This window comes from Amblyraja radiata, chromosome 7 (genome assembly GCF_010909765.2).
Source record: "Amblyraja radiata isolate CabotCenter1 chromosome 7, sAmbRad1.1.pri, whole genome shotgun sequence".
Lineage (NCBI taxonomy): Eukaryota > Metazoa > Chordata > Chondrichthyes > Rajiformes > Rajidae > Amblyraja > Amblyraja radiata.
The window spans coordinates 49,105,198-49,126,596 of record NC_045962.1 but is presented as its reverse complement, the minus strand read 5'-3'; the positions used below and the strand labels follow the sequence as shown (position 1 = coordinate 49,126,596).

Here is a 21,399-nt window from a genome sequence, read left to right as displayed (position 1 = left end):
CTGAAGACTGCAACGACCAGGTTCAGGAATAGCTACTTCCCCACAGCCATCAGGCTATTAAACTTGGCTCGGACAAAACGCTGAACATTAATAGCCCATTATCTGTTATTTGCACTGCATCAGTTTATTTATTCATGTGTGTATATATTTATATAATGGTATATGGACACACTGACCTGTTTGTAGTCAATGCCTACTATGTTTTGTTGTGCTGAAGCAAAGCAAGAATTTCATTGAACTTGAACTTGTATGTGACAAATAAACCTGACTTGACTTGATTGGGACGTTCAGTGATGATGGAAAGACACTTTGGAGGAAGAGGGACATTATGTCTGCAGTCAAGTGGATCAGAACCCTATAATGAACTTTCAGCAGCTAGAGCCATGTGTGCCAGCGCATTATGTGCACCGGTGAATATTTGCGCCCAGTCTTGTCCGTGGGCAAATTGTCTTTCTTCCGTGCTCTCCTTTACTTCCTTTCCACCACACCGGCAGGACCCAGGACCGTGCGGTGTATTTATCTCGGTCATATTTCAGCTCCCAAGAGCCCACACTGATTTATACCGCTCCTCCCAACGCGGGGCGGTATTTGTGGGGATTATGGTGATGCGTCGTTTGTACCAATAGCGGATCTTTGGCTGTACATGACACTGCGGCTCGACCGCTCCTTTCGCCGCAGCGTCCGCCGTCAACCGCCGGGCGGCCTGCGTGCTCCGCCTGCTTGCGCATCAAACCACCGGGCTGCCCCTCAGCCGACCAATGGGACGCTTCGAGTGGCGAACACCTGCACGGCGGTTGGCGGAGGCTGTCGTACAAACGGCCCAATCGCAGCCGTGGCGGGGCGGGGTCGGCGGGGCATGGAAGACCAATGAGGAACGAGATAGACGAATGTGCGCATTGGGGATGCGTCGTTCGTCGTCGGGCTCGCGCGCTGACGTTATCCGCGTGCTCGTTCGCAGCAGCGGTTTGTGCGGGCCTGGCGCGCGCACCGGGTGGAGTGTGGGCTTGGCCGGCGCCGGCGCGGGCTGGAGGAAGGGAAGGCTTGGTTGGTAGCGCGTGCTGGCGCTATGGCAGCGTTGAGTTGCGCGTGAAGAATGGAGAACGCCGTGCGAGAGAGAGAAAGATCCATGGCCGGCATGGAAACACCCAGCCTCCCGCGCGACGTGAAGGTGAAACTGGCCGAGCTCGAACTTGAGCTGTCCGAGGGTGAGAGTTTGGTTGCCCGCAGGGCGTTCCTTTTTCTTTCCTTCCCTCCTCAACTCGCCGCCGCAGGTGGCCGAGCGCAGTCCGCCCCACACAACACAGCATCGGGGATGGACCTCGGGGCCGGTGCCATTTCCGATCGCGTACACCGGCCGTGGGTTTCGGGCGTGATCTCCCTTTCCCTTCATCTGCCCTTGCAGCAGCAGGAAGAAGAGGAAAATATTATGTCTTCAAGTGGGCCTATGTTGGTTGCAGAGCATCCGGACTGACAAGTTGCAGTGTGTAGACACACGGGAGGAAGCTGTTGTATCCCTGTCGTGTCGCCTGGAGTTTACTCCCCTTGGATGGCAGACAACCTTCTCAGTTGGAGAGCTTCAGTTGTCTGCCTTCTGAGAGGGAGTATATTTATTTTCTAGTCAAAATATTCAGAATCGCAATTAAAGGTCAGGTTGATGTCGCAATAATTAGATTCCAAATTTAGTTGCGGTGAATTTGGTTTTTTTAAGCATTTTTTTTCAAGTTGATTGAGTTCAGTGCGCTCTACGCCACCCTCGCTTGTCTGTAGATGACACTTATTTCTCTAATGCTTAACGTGAGTTAACAACGTTATCAGCTTGTATTTATGAAGCAACCTCGAATGTAAGGAAATGCTCTTTACAGGATTGTTATGGAGTAAAAAGTTTAATGAGGAGCCATGTTTAGGCAAGTAACCAATTCTTGGGTCAGAAGTAGGGTTTAAAAATGGAAAGCAGGTAGGAAATGTAGAGAGGTAATTCCATACTAAGGAACTTGGCAGCTGAAAGTATGGCTGTCAATGATGGACAATAACATTGAGGATGATCTGAAATTGAAAGGGATGTGGGGGTTGAGGTCATCGAGGAATGCGAAAACATTTCAGATGTTAAAAGCAACCATTGGGAATGTTAATTGTCAGCGAGAAGAGGGGTAGTGGATGAACTGGTTAGGATGTAAGATAGATATTAATGTTTTGGATGATCTCAGGTTTGCTAAAGATGGATGTGGGAAGCTGATAGCAATATTTTGGTATTATTTTTGAGAGGTAATAAAGCCATGAATGATGAGGTTTCGTAATCCTAAATCTCAGTTAATTTTTTTCGAATCAGTTCCCATAATTCTGAAAAATGTTACTGATATGGCATGCCATATAAAATTTAAATCCCAGTGGTAATGTCATACAAGTACATATAAGGGTAAATAGTTCTTCATTTATATCCAAAGTATTAAAATGATGCACATATCATGTTGCAATTATACAAAGCCATGGTTAGATCGCATCTGGAATATTAGGTATATTTCCAGCTGCTGCATCTTGTGGATATAGAGCTGGAAGCAGGTCTGTGTGGGTTTACTAAAATGATATTGGACTTGAGGGGTGAGTGCTTTCACAAATTAAAATTATATTTCCAAGAATTTTGAAGGTGAGAGGATGAGTTGATCCTTTTTTTCATGATGTTTCTGGTGTTTCTCTTATCCTCTCTATTTTCACATAGGAATTTAAATGAGAAATGGGGTCAATTGACACATCTAAATATGAGTATGACCTCTTTATTAGAGATTTAAAAATATTAAGGGGTAAACAGAGATAAATGGACTTAAGTCAGAACAGTTCTGATCTCATACAATATTGGAACATGATCAAAAAGGCACTTCCTTTTCCTGTGTCTAATATCACTCATTTACAATTATATATGTTGAAGACCAGATGTACTCCTGTCCTTGCTGATGTTGTTCTGTAAATAAGATTTTCAATTTGTCTTGTTGCTGGTCAATGTTCTGGGGGTCAAGGTCAAAAGATTCTTTCTTGCTATGTGTGTGTCATAATTATAGCTATCTGAATGCAAGTTCAAATCATTTAAGTAAGGTCATAATTCTGTATCAGAAGATTGCAAGTACCATCAGAATCTCTCGGTCAATTGATCTTCAAACACTTTTTGTATCTGTCTGTAAACAGTGCTGATGCATAAAAGACAACATTGAATTTCATGTTTAAGAAGGAACTGCAGATGCTGGAAAATCGAAGGTAGACAAAAATGCTGGAGAAACTCAACGGGTGAGGCAGCATCTATGGAGCGAAGGAAATAGGCAATGTTTCGGGTCGAAGTCTGAAGAAGGGTTTCGACCCGCAACGTTGCCTATTTCCTTTGCTCCTTAGATGCTGCCCAACCCGCTGAGTTTCTCCAGCATTTTTGTCTACCTTGCATTGAATTTCATCCTTGTTTGTGTACATTGAGGGATGGTTCACGGGATATGGGAACTGGCCCACGGTTTTCCTGTTATGGACTTTTATTATTGGAGGGTGGTATTCTACAGTGAAGAACAGGTTGGTAAAGGATGTTCAGTGTACCTTCCCCCTCGACTCCATTCAAGGACCCAAGCAGTCGTTCCAGGAGCGACAGAGGTTCACCTGCATCTCCTCCAACCTCATCTATTGCATCCGCTGCTCTAGATGTCAGCTGATCTACATCGGTGAGACCAAGTGTAGGCTTGCAATCGTTTTGCCGAACACCTCCGCTCGGTCCGCAATAACCAACCTGATCTCCCGGTGGCTCAGCACTTCAACTCCCCCTCCCATTCCGAATCCGACCTTACTGTCCTGGGCCTCCTCCGTGGCCAGAGTGAGCACCACCGGAAATTGGAGGAGCAGCACCTCATATTCCGCTTGGGCAGTTTGCACCCTAGCGGCATAAACATTGACTTCTCCAATTTCCGGTAGTCCTTGCTGTCTCGTCCCCTTCTCAGCTCTCCCTCAGCCCTTGGGCTCCTCTTCCTTTCTCCTTTCTTCTCCCCGCCTCACCAACCTACATCAGTCTGAAGAAGGGTTTCGGCCCGAAACATTGACTATTTCCTTCGCTCCCTAGATGCTGCTGCACCCGCTGAGTTTCTCCAGCACTTTTGTCTACCTTCAGTGTACCATTCTCTTCCAATCTGTATGCTTCTGTGAATGAGTCCAGGATGACCTGGAACTTGGCTTCTGTGCATGCAAGCATCATCTGTGTACTGTACCTCAGCATCTGAAGATGGGGAAACAATAGTTCTGGTTTTGCAATGACATGGGGATTAAACTGCTTCCCAGTTTTCTTGTAGAACAGCACCACTTCCAACAAGAATCATTTTTGGTGAGGTGCAACATTGCAATAAGAAAGAAAGAAAAAAATTCAGTGACCGTGATGCAGTCTTGCTTGGCACCAGTCCACAATGAAAATTGGTCTGTGGTGCTATTATTCAAGATCATGTGTAGCACACTTTAGATAGATGGGAATTTCTGCAGAGTTAAAGTTGAGGGGAAGCTGGTAACCATTGTGCGGTAACCATTGTGCCTGGAAAGGGAAGACTAAATCCACTCCTCAGCCTTTGAGAGTGAATTGTTAATGAGGAAGGAACCTGGCTCTAGATATTACATTTGTTTTCTTGTTTGGAGGCCAACATTCAGCACAAAGCTTGTTGTTTTACAAACACCAATCAACTTCCAATAGGGAGCACTGAAAAGCACTGGAGGGATACTGCAAATGCTGTCTCAGCATTATCAATCAAATTTATTGGCAGGACAAACATAGCAATGCCACAAGCATAGCAATGACCCATCCTACCACCTAGATACCTTAATTACATTCGGTCAATTTTGAATTGCATGTCATGTTGTGGGAGTGCCTGACACTCATCTTCGCAAACGGGTGATCAACGTGAAACACCATAAATGCAAGAGATTGGACAGAAGAAACCGTTAAATGATGTTTAAAGCCTCTTTGGAGAACTTGTAGCATACCCTCTAACTTGTGGAAATGCTAGACCTGTGACAACTCAAAATGGAGATGGAACATTTGGCATGGCATTGTGAACTTTAAGGCCATTTGTGGGGAATGCAAAAACACACAGAAATGCTGGAAATGGTGCACACCTTGCTGAAGAACCACTTGCCTACCAATCTATGGGAAAAAGCTGTGGGCCCCACTTCAGGAAGAAGAATGGGTGGAGGAGGGGATGAAGAATAAGGTGTTTTTTTAAATGATTTTTGCAAATGTTGGGTCGCATCACAGCCAAGTTAGGGAGCAGTTGTGCCTAAGACAAGAACCGATTCACCTCTACCCCATTCCAAACATAGACTTTGTCTATGGAGCCAATCCACTACATTGCAGAACAATATTCTGCACTCTGTACCTCCCACTTGCTCTATCTATTGTACTTGAGTTTGCCTTGATAATATTTATGAATAGTATTATCTGATTTGATTGGATTGCATGCAACACAAAGCTTTTGACTGTACCTTGGTACACGTGACAATAGTCAACCTGAACCTAAACCCAAGCCTGTTCTGTGTACCAAAGATAGATGCAAAAAACTGGAGTAACTCAGCGGGACAGGCAGTATGTTTGGAGAGAAGGAATAGATTACGTTTCGGTCGAGACCCTTCTTCGGACTGGGTCTTGACCCGAAACGTCACCCATTCCTTCTCTCCAGAGATGTTGCCTGCCCCGCTGAGTTACTCCAGCTTTTTGTGTCTATCTTTGGTTTAAACCAGCATTTGCAGTTCCTTCTTGCACACCTGTTATGTGTACCTTGTTTGTATGCTGCCTTCATTGGTCCATTGAAGTAATTGGTGCCATCCTGGCACTCCTCCACTTTGAGCAGTTAGTGATGCCATTTTATGTTGGTGCTTGTTTTCCTACACAAGATTGTTTCCCTCTTGGAAATGTCTTGCTATGACATAGTGCAGTGTTGTTTTGAGAGTTTGCCATCATGCATGTGCACAATTTAGCCTATTAACTGGAGGTAATTAAGCTGATCATAAAGCTGGAGATGTTTTCCTGGGAGAGGGCACTCACATTGGTTTGTACTGCTAATTAATGTGGAGGTGATGGCATATTGGTGCTATTTCCTATTGTTTTTTGGTGCATCCTGTATATTGCCAAAACTATAAAGTGTACAAGTGAATTGAGATCGCTGCTACTTGGTCATGATGAATTTTTTTATCTTTGAATACCATTTTTCTTAGTCAGCTCTGTGAACCTTGTTATTGATATCTGCCTTAATTGAATGGTGAGTCTGATGTTTGTGGAGGGCTGCATTTTATTTCCACGATCACGCCCTGTTCTTAATGTTTGTGGAGCAGCGTTGTATGACAAAGGTAGATTGGGAGAGGGCATATCTTACTGATGTTCGGTGTATTGCCCTTTTCACTGAAGAAGTGCAGGATGACATTGCTTATTCTCCTTTATGTGCACACGTTTTAATCTTTGTAATATTTTAAAATCTGTATTGAGGTTGGTTTGATTCTTATTCTGGAGATTACCGTATTTCTCGGCAATGAAGACGCTATTTTTAACCCAAAGATAAGGCACGAAAATTTACCTGTGTCTTGGAGGCCGAAGGTTAGGTTGTTAGCCAAGAAAGATAGACTTGGCTATCCCTCAGTATAGTCACATCAAGAACAATGTTGCTGTACTGAGGGATAGCCAAGTCTATCCCTCATTGCTGACAGCTGATGGGAAGCGGCTGTAAAGTAGGAAGCGGCTGTAAAAGGACAACGCCGCCAGGGGGGGGGTGGGGGGTGGGGAGTTCCTTTCACAGCTTGTGGGGAGTCTGGTACGGTTCAGCATGGCCTGGGTCTTGCTCTAGTATCTTTGGCCCGGGCTGCACAAATTGGCTGGGCCACCAGGGGTAAAGTTGCGGGGAGGTAAAGGAGTGTTGAGAAGGAGGGGGTCGGAGATCATGCGAGCAACTCACTCACTCACCACTGCCGCGGCGCTCTCTGGGGGCGGAGCCACCGCATTGTGGCCGGGGAGGGAAGTAGCTCGGGTGGCTGCGAGCGACCGCCGGGACCGGACTGCGGAACCTCAGCGCCTTCTGCTGGCCGCCTGCCAGCCAGCCACGGTGTCCTTTGGCACAGGCGCAACCGGTGGAGGCGGTGGTTGACAGCTAGCTACTGGGCGGAAGGCTGGCTGCTCCGTCCCGGGCTCGCTCGCTCTCTCTACTAGTCCCGGGGCAGGTGACATGGGCGCTACAGCCAGTCCGGGACAAGCGATCTGGGAACTGCAGCTAGTCCCGGGGCCGCGAGGGATCTGGGAACTGAAGCCAGTCCCGGGGACATGAGGGATCTGGGAACTGCAGCTAGTCCCGGGGACATGAGGGATCTGGGAACTGCAGCTAGTCCCGGGGACGTGAGGGATCTGGGAACTGAAACCAATCCCGGGGACGTGAGGGATCTGGGAACTGAAGCCAATCCCGGGGACGTGAGGGATCTGGGAACTGAAGCCAATCCCGGGGACGTGAGGGATCTGGGAACTGAAGCCAGTCCCGGGGCACGCAGGCGATGTTGCCAACCCCTGGACTAAACCAAACCCATGATCATGTCCCGCCATCTTTTCCTCAAAATTTAGCAACTTAAATTGGAGGTGCGTCTTCGACACAGGTACGTCTTCATTGCCGGGAAATACGGTACATGAGTTGAAGTTTCCTATTGCTGTTGGTGAGCTTCAATCCATCTTGAAGCTAATAGGAGATACGGAACAGTAATGCACTGAGGAAGGCTGACGAGCATTGGAGCGACAAATAAAAAAATCAGCTTTACTTAACTTTATACTATGTGGTATTTACCCTGTTGTTGATCGATTATTTAGGACCATGGCTTATGTGTCATCTAGGAGAAAGTTAATGAATTTCTGGAGAGAGACAGATTTGAACAGGAGATTGCATTTTCTCTGTAGCTGATCAAAATGTGTGTCTTCTGAGGTTGATGTGTAGGTGGCATTCAGCAAGGGATTTACTTATCCATGGTTGACCTGATGTCAATTTAGGGGCTTGGAATCAAAGTTGTGGACTCGCCCTGTTATTCCTCTTTGGATGCTAATGCATTGCTGCTTCTGGTACAAATTCTTGGATTATGACTCTCAGTCTTGCCTGACTAGTTTTGTGGCATAGCTCCCCTAATTTTGACAATGGTTTCTAGATGTTCCTTGGAATCAAGGTCATCTTTGCTGTGTCTCACTGTGGGGCAGAGGGTTGTTAAAGTTAGCCACATTGTGAGGGATTTGGTAGCCATAGAAAGGTCAATCAAAGGCCTTGAAGGACATGAGTGAATCAGTGAATTTTATGTGACAATACAGTAGTTTCATTGTCAGCATAAATGAGAATGCCCTCTTTAATTTAGTTCCAGATTGTCTAATTGATTTGGATTTACATTCCTGGTCTTGGTGGAATTGGAACACTATTTAGATCATGAGTTCCGTTCTCTATTACTTGTCCAGTATATTAACCACAAGGCCATTGTCCCAAAAGATGCAAGTCTTCAGCTGTGAATTGGTATGTGTTGTTGTGCACATACAGCATATGGCATAGCAAATGCTGTGCCAGTAGCAACTTCCTATTGGAAACACCTCTTCGTATCCTGAGTAATAATGCTGCCAATCTTCAAGATTGTCTAATTTGAAACCCATTTGGTCTTGTACATTTTTAAGTTACAAACGGAGAATATCATTGCTATATATTCTTTGAAGTGAGTAGATCAGTGTATAGTCCCTTTTAGTGCCATTCACTGATTTTGGATGTGCTTTGAATTTTGTCATCCGCTATACTTGTTAAGATTTGTCCATTCGTCATGCATGCTACCATTAATTAGATCTTGGAACTCTCGTCTTTTAAGGGGTCCTAGGTGTTTGATCTGTGGTGAATGCGATTCAGAGGCTATAGGGCTGAAGGTTTCCATCTTTGTATTAATTATATTTTTCTTCTGTGTAAATGAGGATTTTGTGACCCTATTTCAAGACCAGAGATGTGCACTTGATGTCTGACAGCACGGGTAGATTGTAAAAACAAAGAACTGCAATTGCTGCTTTGCAAAACAAAGACACACATTGCTGAAGTAACTCAATGGGTCAGGTCTCTGGAGAACTGATAGTTGATGTTTCAGGTCGGGGCCTTTTTTCAGATTGATTGTGAGAGGTTGGGTGCAGGAACTGGAAGAGAGAATGGGCAGAAAACTGGAAGAATGGCGGCACGATGGCACAGCGGTGGAGTTGCTGCTTTACAGCGCCAGAGACCCGGGTTCGATCCCGACTACGGGTACTGTCTGTACGGAGTTTGTACGTTCTCCCTGTGACCTGTGTGGGTTTTTTCCGAGATCTTCGGTTTCCTCCCACACTCCAAAGACGTGCAGGTTTATAGGTTAATTGGCTTGGTATAAATGTAAAATTGTCCCTAGTGTGTGTAGGATAATATGCGGGGATCGCTTGTCGCTGCGGACTCCGCGGGCTGAAGGGCCTGTTTCCTCGCTTGTATCTCTTATAGGTGGAAGATAGACACAAAATGCTGTAGTAACTCAGCGGGACAGGCAACATCTTTGGAGAAAAGAAATGGGGGAAATTTTGGGTCAAGACCCTTCTACAGACTGAAAATCACGGGATAGGGAAACGAGATAATGTAGACGATGATGTAGAGAGATATAGAACAAATGAATGAAAGATATGCAAAAAAGTAAAATATGGTCGATACTGATGAGGGGGAAGGGGGGGGGGGTTGATTGGCAGATGACTGGACATTGGCCAGAGATGAAAGGACAGCAGGTGTGAGACTAACTGATTGAAGAGTTGTGCATTGTGAGGTTAGAGAAAATAATTTAGGTGAAGGGGGAGGAGAGAAATTGATGTGAGGCAGGGCGTTGGTATTTATGTAAAATTGGATAATTCAATGTTCATATCATTGGGTTGTAAGATACCAATGTGGAATATGAGGTGCTGTTTGCATGTGGCCTCACTCTGGCGATGGAGAAGGCTCGGGACTGAAAGGTCATTATAGGAATGGGAAGAGGAGTTAACATGGTTAGCAACCATGAGATCCAGTAAACTTTGGCGGACCAAGGGCAAGATCATTGAAAGTTCGCTCAGTATCTGTTCTTTACCGAAACACAGGATGCAGGAGATGTTTTGGAGAGGGTGTATGTAAACCTCTGTCTGACGTGGGAGGACTGCTGAGGTCCCTGGATGATGGCGAGGGATGTGATGTAGGGGCAGGTATTATATCTCCCAAGGTTGCAGGAGAAAGAGACCTGTGGTTTGGGTGGGAAGCGATGAACCAAGCAGTTGAGTCTCTGCAGAAAGGTGTGGGGGTGGAAAATATGACTGTTGATGGGATCACATTGGAGGTGATGGAAATGTTGGAGAATGGAGGCTGGTCAGGGCTCTCACTTAACTTTTTTTTCTCGGTTTCCAGCCGGGCAACCTAGGCAGCTTTTTAGGTTGCCAAATTACAGCTTAGGTGGTCATTTAAGATGGCTTGCATGACGCGTGCGATAATGTGCTCGGACGAAGTGCGTAGTTACCAGTCGGAATTATGCTCAATGATGTATTCACATATTATTTCTGCTTCAAATAGTCACAACCTAAACATTCACCAATCAAGACATGATATATACCACAATGACATGCAGCAAAATTATCATACAGTATCTCAAGTCTTTTTACATGTTGCAATGAATGCAATTTCTATTATTTCTTTCCACTTCCAAACAAAAATATGGTCGGATTATTCAGTGTATGTTCAACCTTGGTGAAACCAAGCGCAGGCTTGGCGATCGCTTTGCACAACACCTCCGCTCAGTTCGCAGTAACCAACCTGATCTCCTGGTGGTTCAGCACTTCAACCCCCCCTCCCATTCCAAATCCGACCTTTCTGTCCTGGGCCTTCTCCATGGCCAGAATGAGGCCCACCGCAAATTGGAGGAACAGCACCTCATATTTCGCTTGGGTAGTTTACACCCCAGCGGTATGAACATTGACTTCTCCAATTTCAGGTTGTCCTTGCTTTCTCCCTCCTTCCCCTCCCCTTCCCAGCTCTACCACAGCCTACTGTCTCCCCTCTTCCTTTCTTTTTTCCGGCCCCACCCCCAGACATCGGTCTGAAGAAGTGTCTCGACCCGAAATGTCGCCTATTCCTTCGCTCCATATGTTGCCTCACCCGCTGATTTTCTCCAGCTTTTTTGTCTACCACCCATTCACACAAGTTTTGTTATCCCACTTTCCTCACCCGCTCCCTACACATTAGGGGCAATTTTACAGAGACAAGTTAACCTACAAAGCTAATGCGTCGTTGGGATGTGGGAGGAAACCCACACGCTTGCAGGGAGAATGTGCAAATTCAACACGGACAGTGCCCGAGCACAGGATCTCTGGTGTGTGAGGCAGCACGCCTACCAGCTGTGCCACTATGTTTTGTTTTCCAACACACAAAAAATTATACGTTTATAACTTTGGTTACTAAAAAAAAAGAAAATATCCTTTTTCAGTCTTAAATCTCAAAGTGACGCTATGTCCCCCTTTACAGCTACTGTATGCTTTAATTCAGTTCAAGACTATGGGGCAGTACATTGGCCATAAAGTTGCTGCCTAAAAGTGCCAGAGACCCGGAATTGATCCTTAATATGGGTGCTGTCTGTATGGAGTTTGCTCCTTTTCTCTTTGATCATATGGGTTTTCTTCAGGTGCTTTTGTTTCCTTCCACATTCCAAAGGTGTGCAGGAACCTTTTTTAGACCCAACTCAAAACGTAATATTTTACTTTTGTTCCGAGATTCTGTCTGAACTGTTGAGTTACTCCAGCTTTTTGTGTCTATCTTCAGTTTAAACCAGCTTCTGCAGTTCCTTCCTACACACACAATACTATACGATAGAACTTTATTAATCCCAGGAGGGAAATTGTGTTTGTGTGTGTGTGGATATATATATTATGCACACACACACACACACACACACACACACACACACACACACACTCTGTTGTGCTGCTGCAAGTAAGGATTTCATTGTTCTAACTGGGACGTGAGAGAATATAACACTCTTGACTTACTCCGCTAATGTGTGGGATAGAACTAGTGTATGGGTGATCCGTGGTCGGCGTGGACTCGGTGGCCTGTTTCCATGCTGCATCTTTAAATTAAACTAAAAACACTAAAACCAGAGGGAGTCTAAAGATGGGTCTCTACCCGAAACGTCACCCAGTTTCTTCTATCCAGAGATGCTGGCTGCTCCATGGAGTTCCCCCTTCCAATTAAAGCATGGAATAGTCTTCACCCTACCATCGATAACCAACCAGACGCAACTAAATTTAAGGTAGCTCTTTTTTCCGAAGAACCCTTTTTTGCTTAAGTCCGAGTCAAGAGAGTTTTATTGTCATGTGTCCCAGATAGGACAATTAAATTCTTGCTTGCTGCAGCACAACAGAATATGTAAACATAATACAGAACAGGAGATAAAAGTTCAGTGTGTCTATATACCATAGACCATATATATACACAATAAATAAACAGATAAAGTGCAATAGGCTGTTATTGTTCAGAGTTTGGAGTTTGACGATGGACCGTCCACCACCTCCAGTTTAAATTCCATTGGAATATTTTTGGAGGACCAGGAAACCAAGAAGCAAGAGTTACTCCAGCTCCAGGGAGTGATTCTGCTTTGGTTTTCAGCATTCGCGGCGAGGCGGCGACCAGGCAGCAATAGCGGCCAGATCTCCCACAATGCAAAGGGAGGGAGAAAGTGCCTGGCGCCGACCAGTTGCCGTGGCAGTGCACATGTGCAGGGCGGCCGATGCTGTGCTGGCCGTGGTTGTGCGCATGTGCAGACCGTGGCAGTGCGCATGTGCAAGACGGCCAGCCGTGCTGGCAGATGAAGAGTGGCCGGAGAGCCGGCGGCCCGGACACAGATGGCGGGTGGAGACGGAGAGTGACAGAGAGAAAGATAGAGAGGGGAGCCCGCTCAGAGTTGAACGGCAGGTGTCCCGGGTGCTTGCCAAGGCGGGCAAAGTGGCACGGCTTTTAGGTTGCCATCGGGACTTTAGATGGCCATTGGCACACGGGCAACCGTTAATTTCAAGCCCTGCTGGTGGTGTGAAATATGAGGTTCAGGGGAACTCAATCCTTGTTCTGTCCGGAGGAGGGGGATTGAGAGCAGAACTATGCACAGCAAGGAGACGCAGATAAAGGGATCCATCTATTCCAGCAGTGCGGAACCACGTTGAAGCAGTTGATGGATGCATAGAAGGATCCCGGTGCTAAATGTCACCTATCCATGTTCTACAGCGATGCTACCTGACCTGTTGAGTTACTCCACCACTTTATTGATTTTTTAAAATGCAAATAGATTTTAAATACATTTTAAATATCTGATCACCTTTTGGTATTTATGTTTGCTGGCTGCTACATAAGCTTATTTTTACAACACTGTTGATTCTTTGTCCAGACAGTGATTTGGAAAACCCAGAATATGGAAGTTAATTTACAAGTGTGAATTCCTTGTTTTTGTTTATTTTGCTTCTTATATATTTTGCTTTACCTTTGTAATTGTTCTGTGAGCCACCATGTTCTTCTGAGCCAGTCTCTCATGATTGTGGATGAGTGCTTCCACTCTGTTTTTACTGGTGAATTAGTAGGCAGACTTGGTTCTTCACATCACGGGCAGGAAGTCTGAGGTGCGATGCTCCATGTGTAGCTTATCCCAGACTCATCACGGGTTTACTCCCAATTACCAGATCTGACCGTGCCCAGCCATATGCTTAACTGTATTCCCACACATATACAGATGTTGGTAGCTAACCAATTTTGGACAACATCACCTAAATTTCCACCATAACATACGGGCAGCGTGTAGTTTTTGACATCGTAATTTTATATATTAAGAACTTGGGGTATTAATCACCACAGATGCTGCTTGATCTACTGTGTATTTCCAATGTATTACGTTTTGACTTCAGATCAGTTGCAATTGTTTTTTGTCCATTGATTTATTGCTGCTTCTTAAACCTCTATTTTATAGTGCTGCATATTTTCCCATATAAGTGTGTCAGCTTTTGATGATACTTTATGTTTTTAGATGCTACCTTATCTGCTGGGTGTTTTCATTGCTTTCTGTTAATATCTTTTCACCAGCACATCTTTAGTTTTGTATCAGAACTGCAGTACAAGAGATGACAGGTTGGAGTAAATAATCTCTGAAATGTTTTGAATGAAATGGCATTGTAATTTTACTTATTTTGACTTGGAGTTGTATCCATCAGTGGTAATCTTCCGGACAAAACAATTTGTTTCATGACATTGAGTTAGCTTTTCATTCCTCTATGATATTTATTATTTAAAAAAAGTGTTTATTCTAATTATCTGTTGCTTATTTTCATATGATGAATTTCTTTGTCTAATTTGAACTGTTGTTTTCAATTTTCAGCTAAGCAGCTACACAAAACCTAAATTGATATTGTTTTGATCCTTGGCTAAAATAGCTACCTAATAGTTCATCCAAAGCCTTTGGTGCATATACCTTTCTTTACCTATTGATGTCTCATCGTTACCATTCGTAATGCAGATTTTGATGTGTTCTAACATGTTACAAAGTATAACATTAAACAATGTCACCACGTGAGTGGTAGTAGCTCAATTTGCCCATTATTTTTACTGTTTCATTTGTCTTAGATACTGAATTACTCCGGTATGGAGAGGGCATCAAAATATATCAAGGATGGTAACTTGCCATATAAATAATAGTTCAGCATGTGATTTTATTTTTTTTGTGTCAAGTTTTCTTTGACATTTTTATTGGTTTTTCTTTTTCTGCTTTGGGGAAAAGGTTACTTTTGAGATGAAATACATTTTTTGGTGCTTCTGTAATCTGAAGTACTTTTTAAGTTAGTTTACTCCCTTTTGCATTGATTTAGTGGCTCAGTGCCTTGTTTGGCTTTTCCTTTCAACACTTGCCCATGCAACCTGAGGAAATGTCATTCTTGCCTTTTTGTTTTTTAATTCCTTCCCACCTCCAGCACTCCAAGCGCTATGGTTCAGTTTTTACTCTGCATGCAGTCCCTGCATGTTCGGAAGACCAAATACAGAAAAGGTTATTGGTTTATTGCCTGTGGAATTCAATGGGCTTCACATACGTTTCAATGTTTAACTCCAGTTGTCAGTTAAAAAACATTCTGTGCCTTGTTTCTACTGAATTGATCACTTTTTACTTCTGGCTCTCTCCAATGAAGTCGGCAAATGCTTGGGGACGAAATAGTGATTTGTCATTTAGCTTAACATATTGATTTGAAATGTTACCCAATTTCTGACTCCACAGGTCTAATCTGATCTTTATATTCTCAAGCATTTTTTATTTTTATTTCAGGTTTCCAGCATGTACATATTTTGCTTTTGAATTATGGCAGCTTCTTTCACAAAGTCAAATCCGTGTGTGGTTCTGAAAATAATTCTCAATTTTGTTTGACTAAGGCGAACTGTATTGTCAACTGAATGAACTTCCAGTTCGCTTTATACTAGCTGTTTTGCATTTGGTTCGAATTTAGATCAGACTGAAAATTTGCCCTCCTATACTTTCAAACCATTTATTACGAGTCAATTTTGCTGCTGACTGTCAGAGGGTAACAAGAATAATTGTTTAATTTGTCTTGTTTTATACTTTAATGGGGTAGGGTAATAGGATTTTTCTTTTGATATGTAATGGGGAACCAAGAAGTGATCACAAATGAAAATTAGTTCATTATATGCAAGGTGCTTAAACATATTTTAAGGTCATGAAAAGCATCATGCAATTGCGAATACAAAAGAAAAATAGTGTGCTAGTTTGGCAGCATCTTTGAGATGAGGAATGGATCTTGGATTGATGGCCCTATCAGATCTTCTGGTTGCACTGGAATCAAAACATAAACACCTTCTGCAGTGTTGACGAAACGAAGGCATGTTGAGCAGTGCACACATGGCAGCATTGTGTACTGTCTGGGTGTTGTGACAATGTGGACATGGTGTGCAATTGTTTGGCTTGCAAAAGTGTAATCGGAGCATCAGGTTTCGGTATCAGTTGAGCTTGGAAACCTTGTGGGTTTAAGTTTCCTGAAGTAGAAGGGACAAAATGAAGGTTTGTTAAGCTGCCTGTTTGCCTACCACTGCTATCTCACTGAGACCTCAAGATGTGTTCCCAGGAATGTGTTGATGGAATTGGCACTATATCCAACGTGTCACTGAGACTCCAACTGTTCCAGAAACCTGGTGTAAACTATTGCCCTCCATCTTCTGGCAAGACTAAGTCACCCATAGGGGCTACCAGTAATGTTACGTTGGGTGTGCTGAGGCAAGCTGTGTGGAGCTCGGTGAGGTATTCTGGCTGGCACAATGAGTAAAGATTATTGCTGAAGAATAGTAACACTGTTCCAAGAGTTGACAGACTGCCTGGATCCTATGGTCTGTTATTCACCACCATTGGATGTTATGGAAATTGCTGACTTCCCCTCTTTATGTTGGGATGCATGGGGCTCTCTAGACTAAAGACTTTCTGCGATATTAGGCTCAAAGGGTAAGGTGCAGTGACCACTTTAGGGGAAGGCTCACGTAGAGTAGGGATTCATGGTATATTCCTGATGAATATTTATTCTTGGCTAAAATGGAAATTCCTCCTGTGAATCATCGGAAATATTTGAACTATCACTTTTAATCACAACCACGATCCCTTGCTATCGACTGCATCCTTCTTACACTGACAATAACCATGTACTCCAACTATGGACACTTTACATTACAAGTTCTTTCTGCATTCAACTTCATAAATCTTGTTTGGCTTTGCTGCTGCTTTAGTCCATTTGCCAAACAAACTTTTATTTATGCCTTTGTCACTTGCAGACTTAATTGCTTCTCTACTATGTCTATTGTGGCCTTTTTATAAACTTCAATTCATGACCATCCCTTTTAGATGTATCCCAGATTCGAGGAGATTTGCAGTTTTTGGGTGCAGGGAAATGAATTTGTCTCAATTTATTTGTATTTCTTTTACCAATAGTCATGTCCTGAATGTTAGACCTGTTCCATAATGTTAGACCTGTCCTAGCATGGCTTTCTTCAAACTCTACTCCTGATTCTACAAAATGCATGAAATTAATCCAAGACAATAATGGGCATGCATATTTTATAATTATGAAGCCATATTGGTGATTTAAAAAAATGTGGTATTGGATTGACAAATATACCTGTTTGTTTGTGGCAGCCTGACATGAGGCAGGTGAAAAGTGCTGTTTAGTCCAAAAGGACCACCTTTCCCTGAACTAAACTACCTCTACCCTGAGATATGCAGGAAATTGATGCATTTGTTTTGTAATCAAACATCTTTGATAAATGAAAAATGTATTCATTGTACAATGGAATGTGCTAAATCCTCATGTTTCTCTATTGTGCGTGAAATACAAGTGTTGCTGTTAGTGTATCCGTTTTCAGTATATTTTGGCTGCTGTTCGAAGTAACAATGCTTATTCTGAACCTGAGCCTCTTCCTATTTTTGCGACCACTTCCTGTGCATTGCCTTCCGTGACTCAAATTCTGCCACTCAAAACTGAACAGACAATAGATATGTTGTGGCTGGTTATCGTTTTCATTTCTCATTTATGTCTGAATGTGTGCAAAGATTAGAAATTGAGGTCAAGGTAAATTGAAGTCTCCAGGGCCTGACGCAAGTTAATGTTTGGGGCTTTCAGCTCTAACTTTCCCATATGTTTTTAATGATATATTTTGACATGGTGATCATTTTGTCATCTACCTATTATATTTGACAAATCTAGCTTGTTTTAATATATTATTGGGAAGACATTTTTGCTGGTAACAATTAATACTTAACTAAAACAATAAATTTACTCCAGTTGCACCTGAAAGTTGGAAAGTATAAATTTGCAGTCAAGCTGCTGATGGTTTTCTAGATGCAGTAGGATGTGGAGTGATAATCCATATTTTGTTCTTTACTGAAAGTCAGATGACAACAAAGTTGTCCATGGGTTAACTTGCATCACAAAGCAATTACCTTGTCAATTTTGTTGCTCTAGTTTCATCTGATTTATGTTCTCACTTGTAATATTTATGATTTAGTTAATTAATCTCTTACCTAACAAAACTCCATGAAGTTCATGTCAAAGGAAAAAAACAGAAAATTAACCCAAAAAGATTTAATTTTAGATGAGTAAATGACCATTGTTTACAATTTCCAATCGTTGCACATAGATGTTTTGGTGCAAAGTTTCTTTCTTGGCCCAGACTGGGAACTTAAATTTGAGAACAAGTGTTCATTTGGGGCGGTTGCACGTAAGGTCATCAGGTCAAAGGGCGTGATGCACGGAGTAGCTCAATTCTTCTGGAATACAAGGCAGCTTCCGGCATACACTAGTAACACACGTAACATATAGGTTCTTACCTGTTAAAAACCACCAAAATGGTAAATTTTTGCGCTGCAAAAAATTGTGGAAATAGGGGTAACCGTGCGAGAAAACCGGCAATATCACTGCTGCTCACAGACTTGGGAAACAGCAGCATGCCGGCGGATTGAGGGCAAGTCCCAGCCCACAACTGCCCGAGGCTGGAGGGTGACTGAGTGCTCTGAACCCGAGCACCAAGGTGTAAGCGGCCGAAGGATTGCATCCCTCGGGACAGCCCCTATTCTAGGTATGTTGCAAAACCTACCTTAAGCGTCGCTGCAGATCTGTCCCAGCCCGTGTGTGTGATTATGGCGCTGTTTAGAGGGGGGCGGGTTTAAAATGCGATTTTCCCTAGGCTGTTCAAATCGAGCTTGTTCAGCCTACCTCAATTGCTGACGAAAAATCGCTTGAAGTTTCGCCCGCTGGAGCTATTTTTACATTTTACGGGTTTATTTAATTATTATAGTAAGTTAAAAATTAACCTCTAAACCCGTGACCGCCGACAACGGGTCGGATCTCATACAGAGGACAACGGAAGGTAGGTTGTTTATTTTTACATTAAAAAGCGCTTCTTAAGATCCCTTTATACAAAGTTTAATGTTGCGAGTAGCTAATTTGGGGCCCCATCAAATCCCGCAGTATTTTTCTGGGCATATGGGGTACAAATCTACCGCAATGTGAACGTTCTAAACCAGTGTGTTCCACAGGATCCCACTCGAAAGTGGATTTAAATGGCCATTAATTTACAGCAATTGAACACTAAATTCCTTCCATTTGGCCTATAAATTAATGTAAATGAGATTTAAAAATCATGTTTTATTGTGAATTCTTTGTGAATATTATTTGGACACATAGGCTATTTAAAAATGTTAATCATTTCTTAAAAAATGGATAGATGTTTAGATCTAGTAATTGAAGTTTGGAATTAGCTACAATTGGGTAACTAACTAATTATATGCTTTAATTTCAGGTCATCCAAGTAAGATTATTTTATATTTGTTTGAGAATGCTTCAATCTATGATAACTGAAAATTTCATTCAGTTCTCTTAATTTTTAAGAAAGTTATGGGCTTTTGACTGTCAACGATCACAGCTTTTTTGTTATGTCCATAGAAAATCAATAGGGAACAAGATGCTAATTTCCGAGTATGAAAATGGCCATAACTTTTTAAATACTTGAGATATGAAAGTGAATTAGGTGTCAAATTAAACTTCTTTTTATGCTTTATCTGATGGGATAAATTGCAGACTTGATTTTTAAAATCTCAAAATTTTGTGACATTGCTACCTATTCTCTCAGGGGCACAGTGCAACACACTTCCAGTGCCTCTATTCATTTTATGCTCATCTTTGGAGAGACAATTGAATCGCCAGTATTTGCTCAGTGGTAGAAACAAGGATATCTTGTTCTTGCTATAATTCATTTGTTCAAAACCAGTGCAGGTAGTTCTGCTGTAATGTGATAGTTATAAGGTCATGTGTTAGGAGTCGAATTAGGCCATTCGCCCCATCGTCTGCCATCCAATCATGGCTGATCTATCTCTCCCTTCTAGTTGAGATCCTAAGGATAATAACTCAGGAAAGGTGGAGCCCACAATCGTCTATTGGCTGGAGACGAGGTGACAACGAAGGAATGCAAACCGCTTTTCATGAGTCATCGATGCAGGCTTTGCTTTGTTCTGTACATTCCCATACCTTTAGTCCCACCCCCCCCCCCCCCCCCCATAGTCATTTGTCCATTTCTCTCCAGACACACGCTGCTTGACCCGCTGAGTTCCTCCAAGTTTGTTCATTGCTTCAGATTCCAGCATCTGCAGTCTCTTGTTTACATCATATAGATACTTCCCTCGGGGCCCCCATCTCTCAGTCATATGAAGCATCCCGACTTGATACATCACCTATTCCTTTTCTCCAGAGAAGCTGCCTGACCCGCTGAGTTACTCCAGCATTTTGTGTCTATCTACAGTTCCTTCTTACTCATGTTATTGAAACGTGTGTTATAGCAGAACTACCTGTATGTTGTACATGGCTGTGCAAATAGTGGCTTATTCAGATGTTGTTCAACCATTAATATAACAATATGGTATTGCATTTGGCATCTGAAGTGAAAAACTTGTCAAGCTAACTTTTTTTTGGAAAAGTGTTCTAAATACGAGTATACCATCAGGCAGAGTAATATATATATAGTTGTATCTGGCTTTCATCTTTGTAAACTATGCATTGAATTTGCATTGCTGACTGTTTTGATATGTGTCTGTTTATGATATAGGTAAAACTAGCACATATTAGATGGAGAAAGATGGCTCCACACACACGTGTTGGGATCAAAAGCAAGAATTATTGATTTCCAAGTCAAAGGTCACTGACTGATTTACTGAGCATGTGTGAGAATGAGTACAGCTCATATGCATAAATTACATGGATATTATCACATCCTTTCCTTTTTGACAGTTTGGGATTACATTTCCAATGATCCAAAACAAAGCAAACCTAAACACTTTTCATAATATTACACAATAGTAATATGGTTTAACTTAATTGAATAAAACAACTGTTCTGCCTTATTTCATAATTTCAACTATAGCCACACTTGTGACGTATTTCAATAACATAAAATAATGTTCACATGCTTTCTTTTCATAAGCATGTAGGTACATCACAACAAAACATCTTACTTCTTGACATACTCGCCGTATCTTTCTGGCGGTCTGACAACTCTTCCGCCCCTAGCTTTATGATGGTGTTCCATTCAGAAGTGTGTACATTCTGTGCATCACTTCTAGTTTCTTCTCTTGTGTCACTTTGTTTTTGTTTAGTTTTCTCTGTGTTATGAGTTTCACGAGTTGCATCTTTTTCTGGTGATGCATGTTGTGTTGGTTTTTCCTGTGTCAGCTGAGGTTGCAAAGGTTTCTCGGTCTTCTCCTTGTCTGGTGGCTTCTCTGGAGTTATGTGTGGGGGTACTTCTCCGGTCTTCTTCAGAT

The 21,399-nt window shown here is 42.9% G+C and overlaps 1 protein-coding gene across 3 annotated transcripts in view; it reads left to right on the top strand.

Annotated features, from left to right (window-relative positions):
- The first annotated feature begins 939 nt into the window (after nucleotides 1-939).
- Nucleotides 940-21,399, top strand: part of LOC116975383 (disco-interacting protein 2 homolog A-like) — a 246,159-nt gene continuing 225,699 nt past the window's right edge. Inside the window, exon 1 of one of the 3 annotated variants that reach the window (XM_033024428.1) lies at nucleotides 940-1,205. In XM_033024428.1, the coding sequence (XP_032880319.1) occupies nucleotides 1,094-1,205 (112 nt within the window). In that variant the 5' untranslated portion in view covers nucleotides 940-1,093. The remainder of the gene's footprint in view (nucleotides 1,206-21,399) is intronic. The other 2 variants (XM_033024429.1, XM_033024427.1) reach the window with 2 other exon arrangements.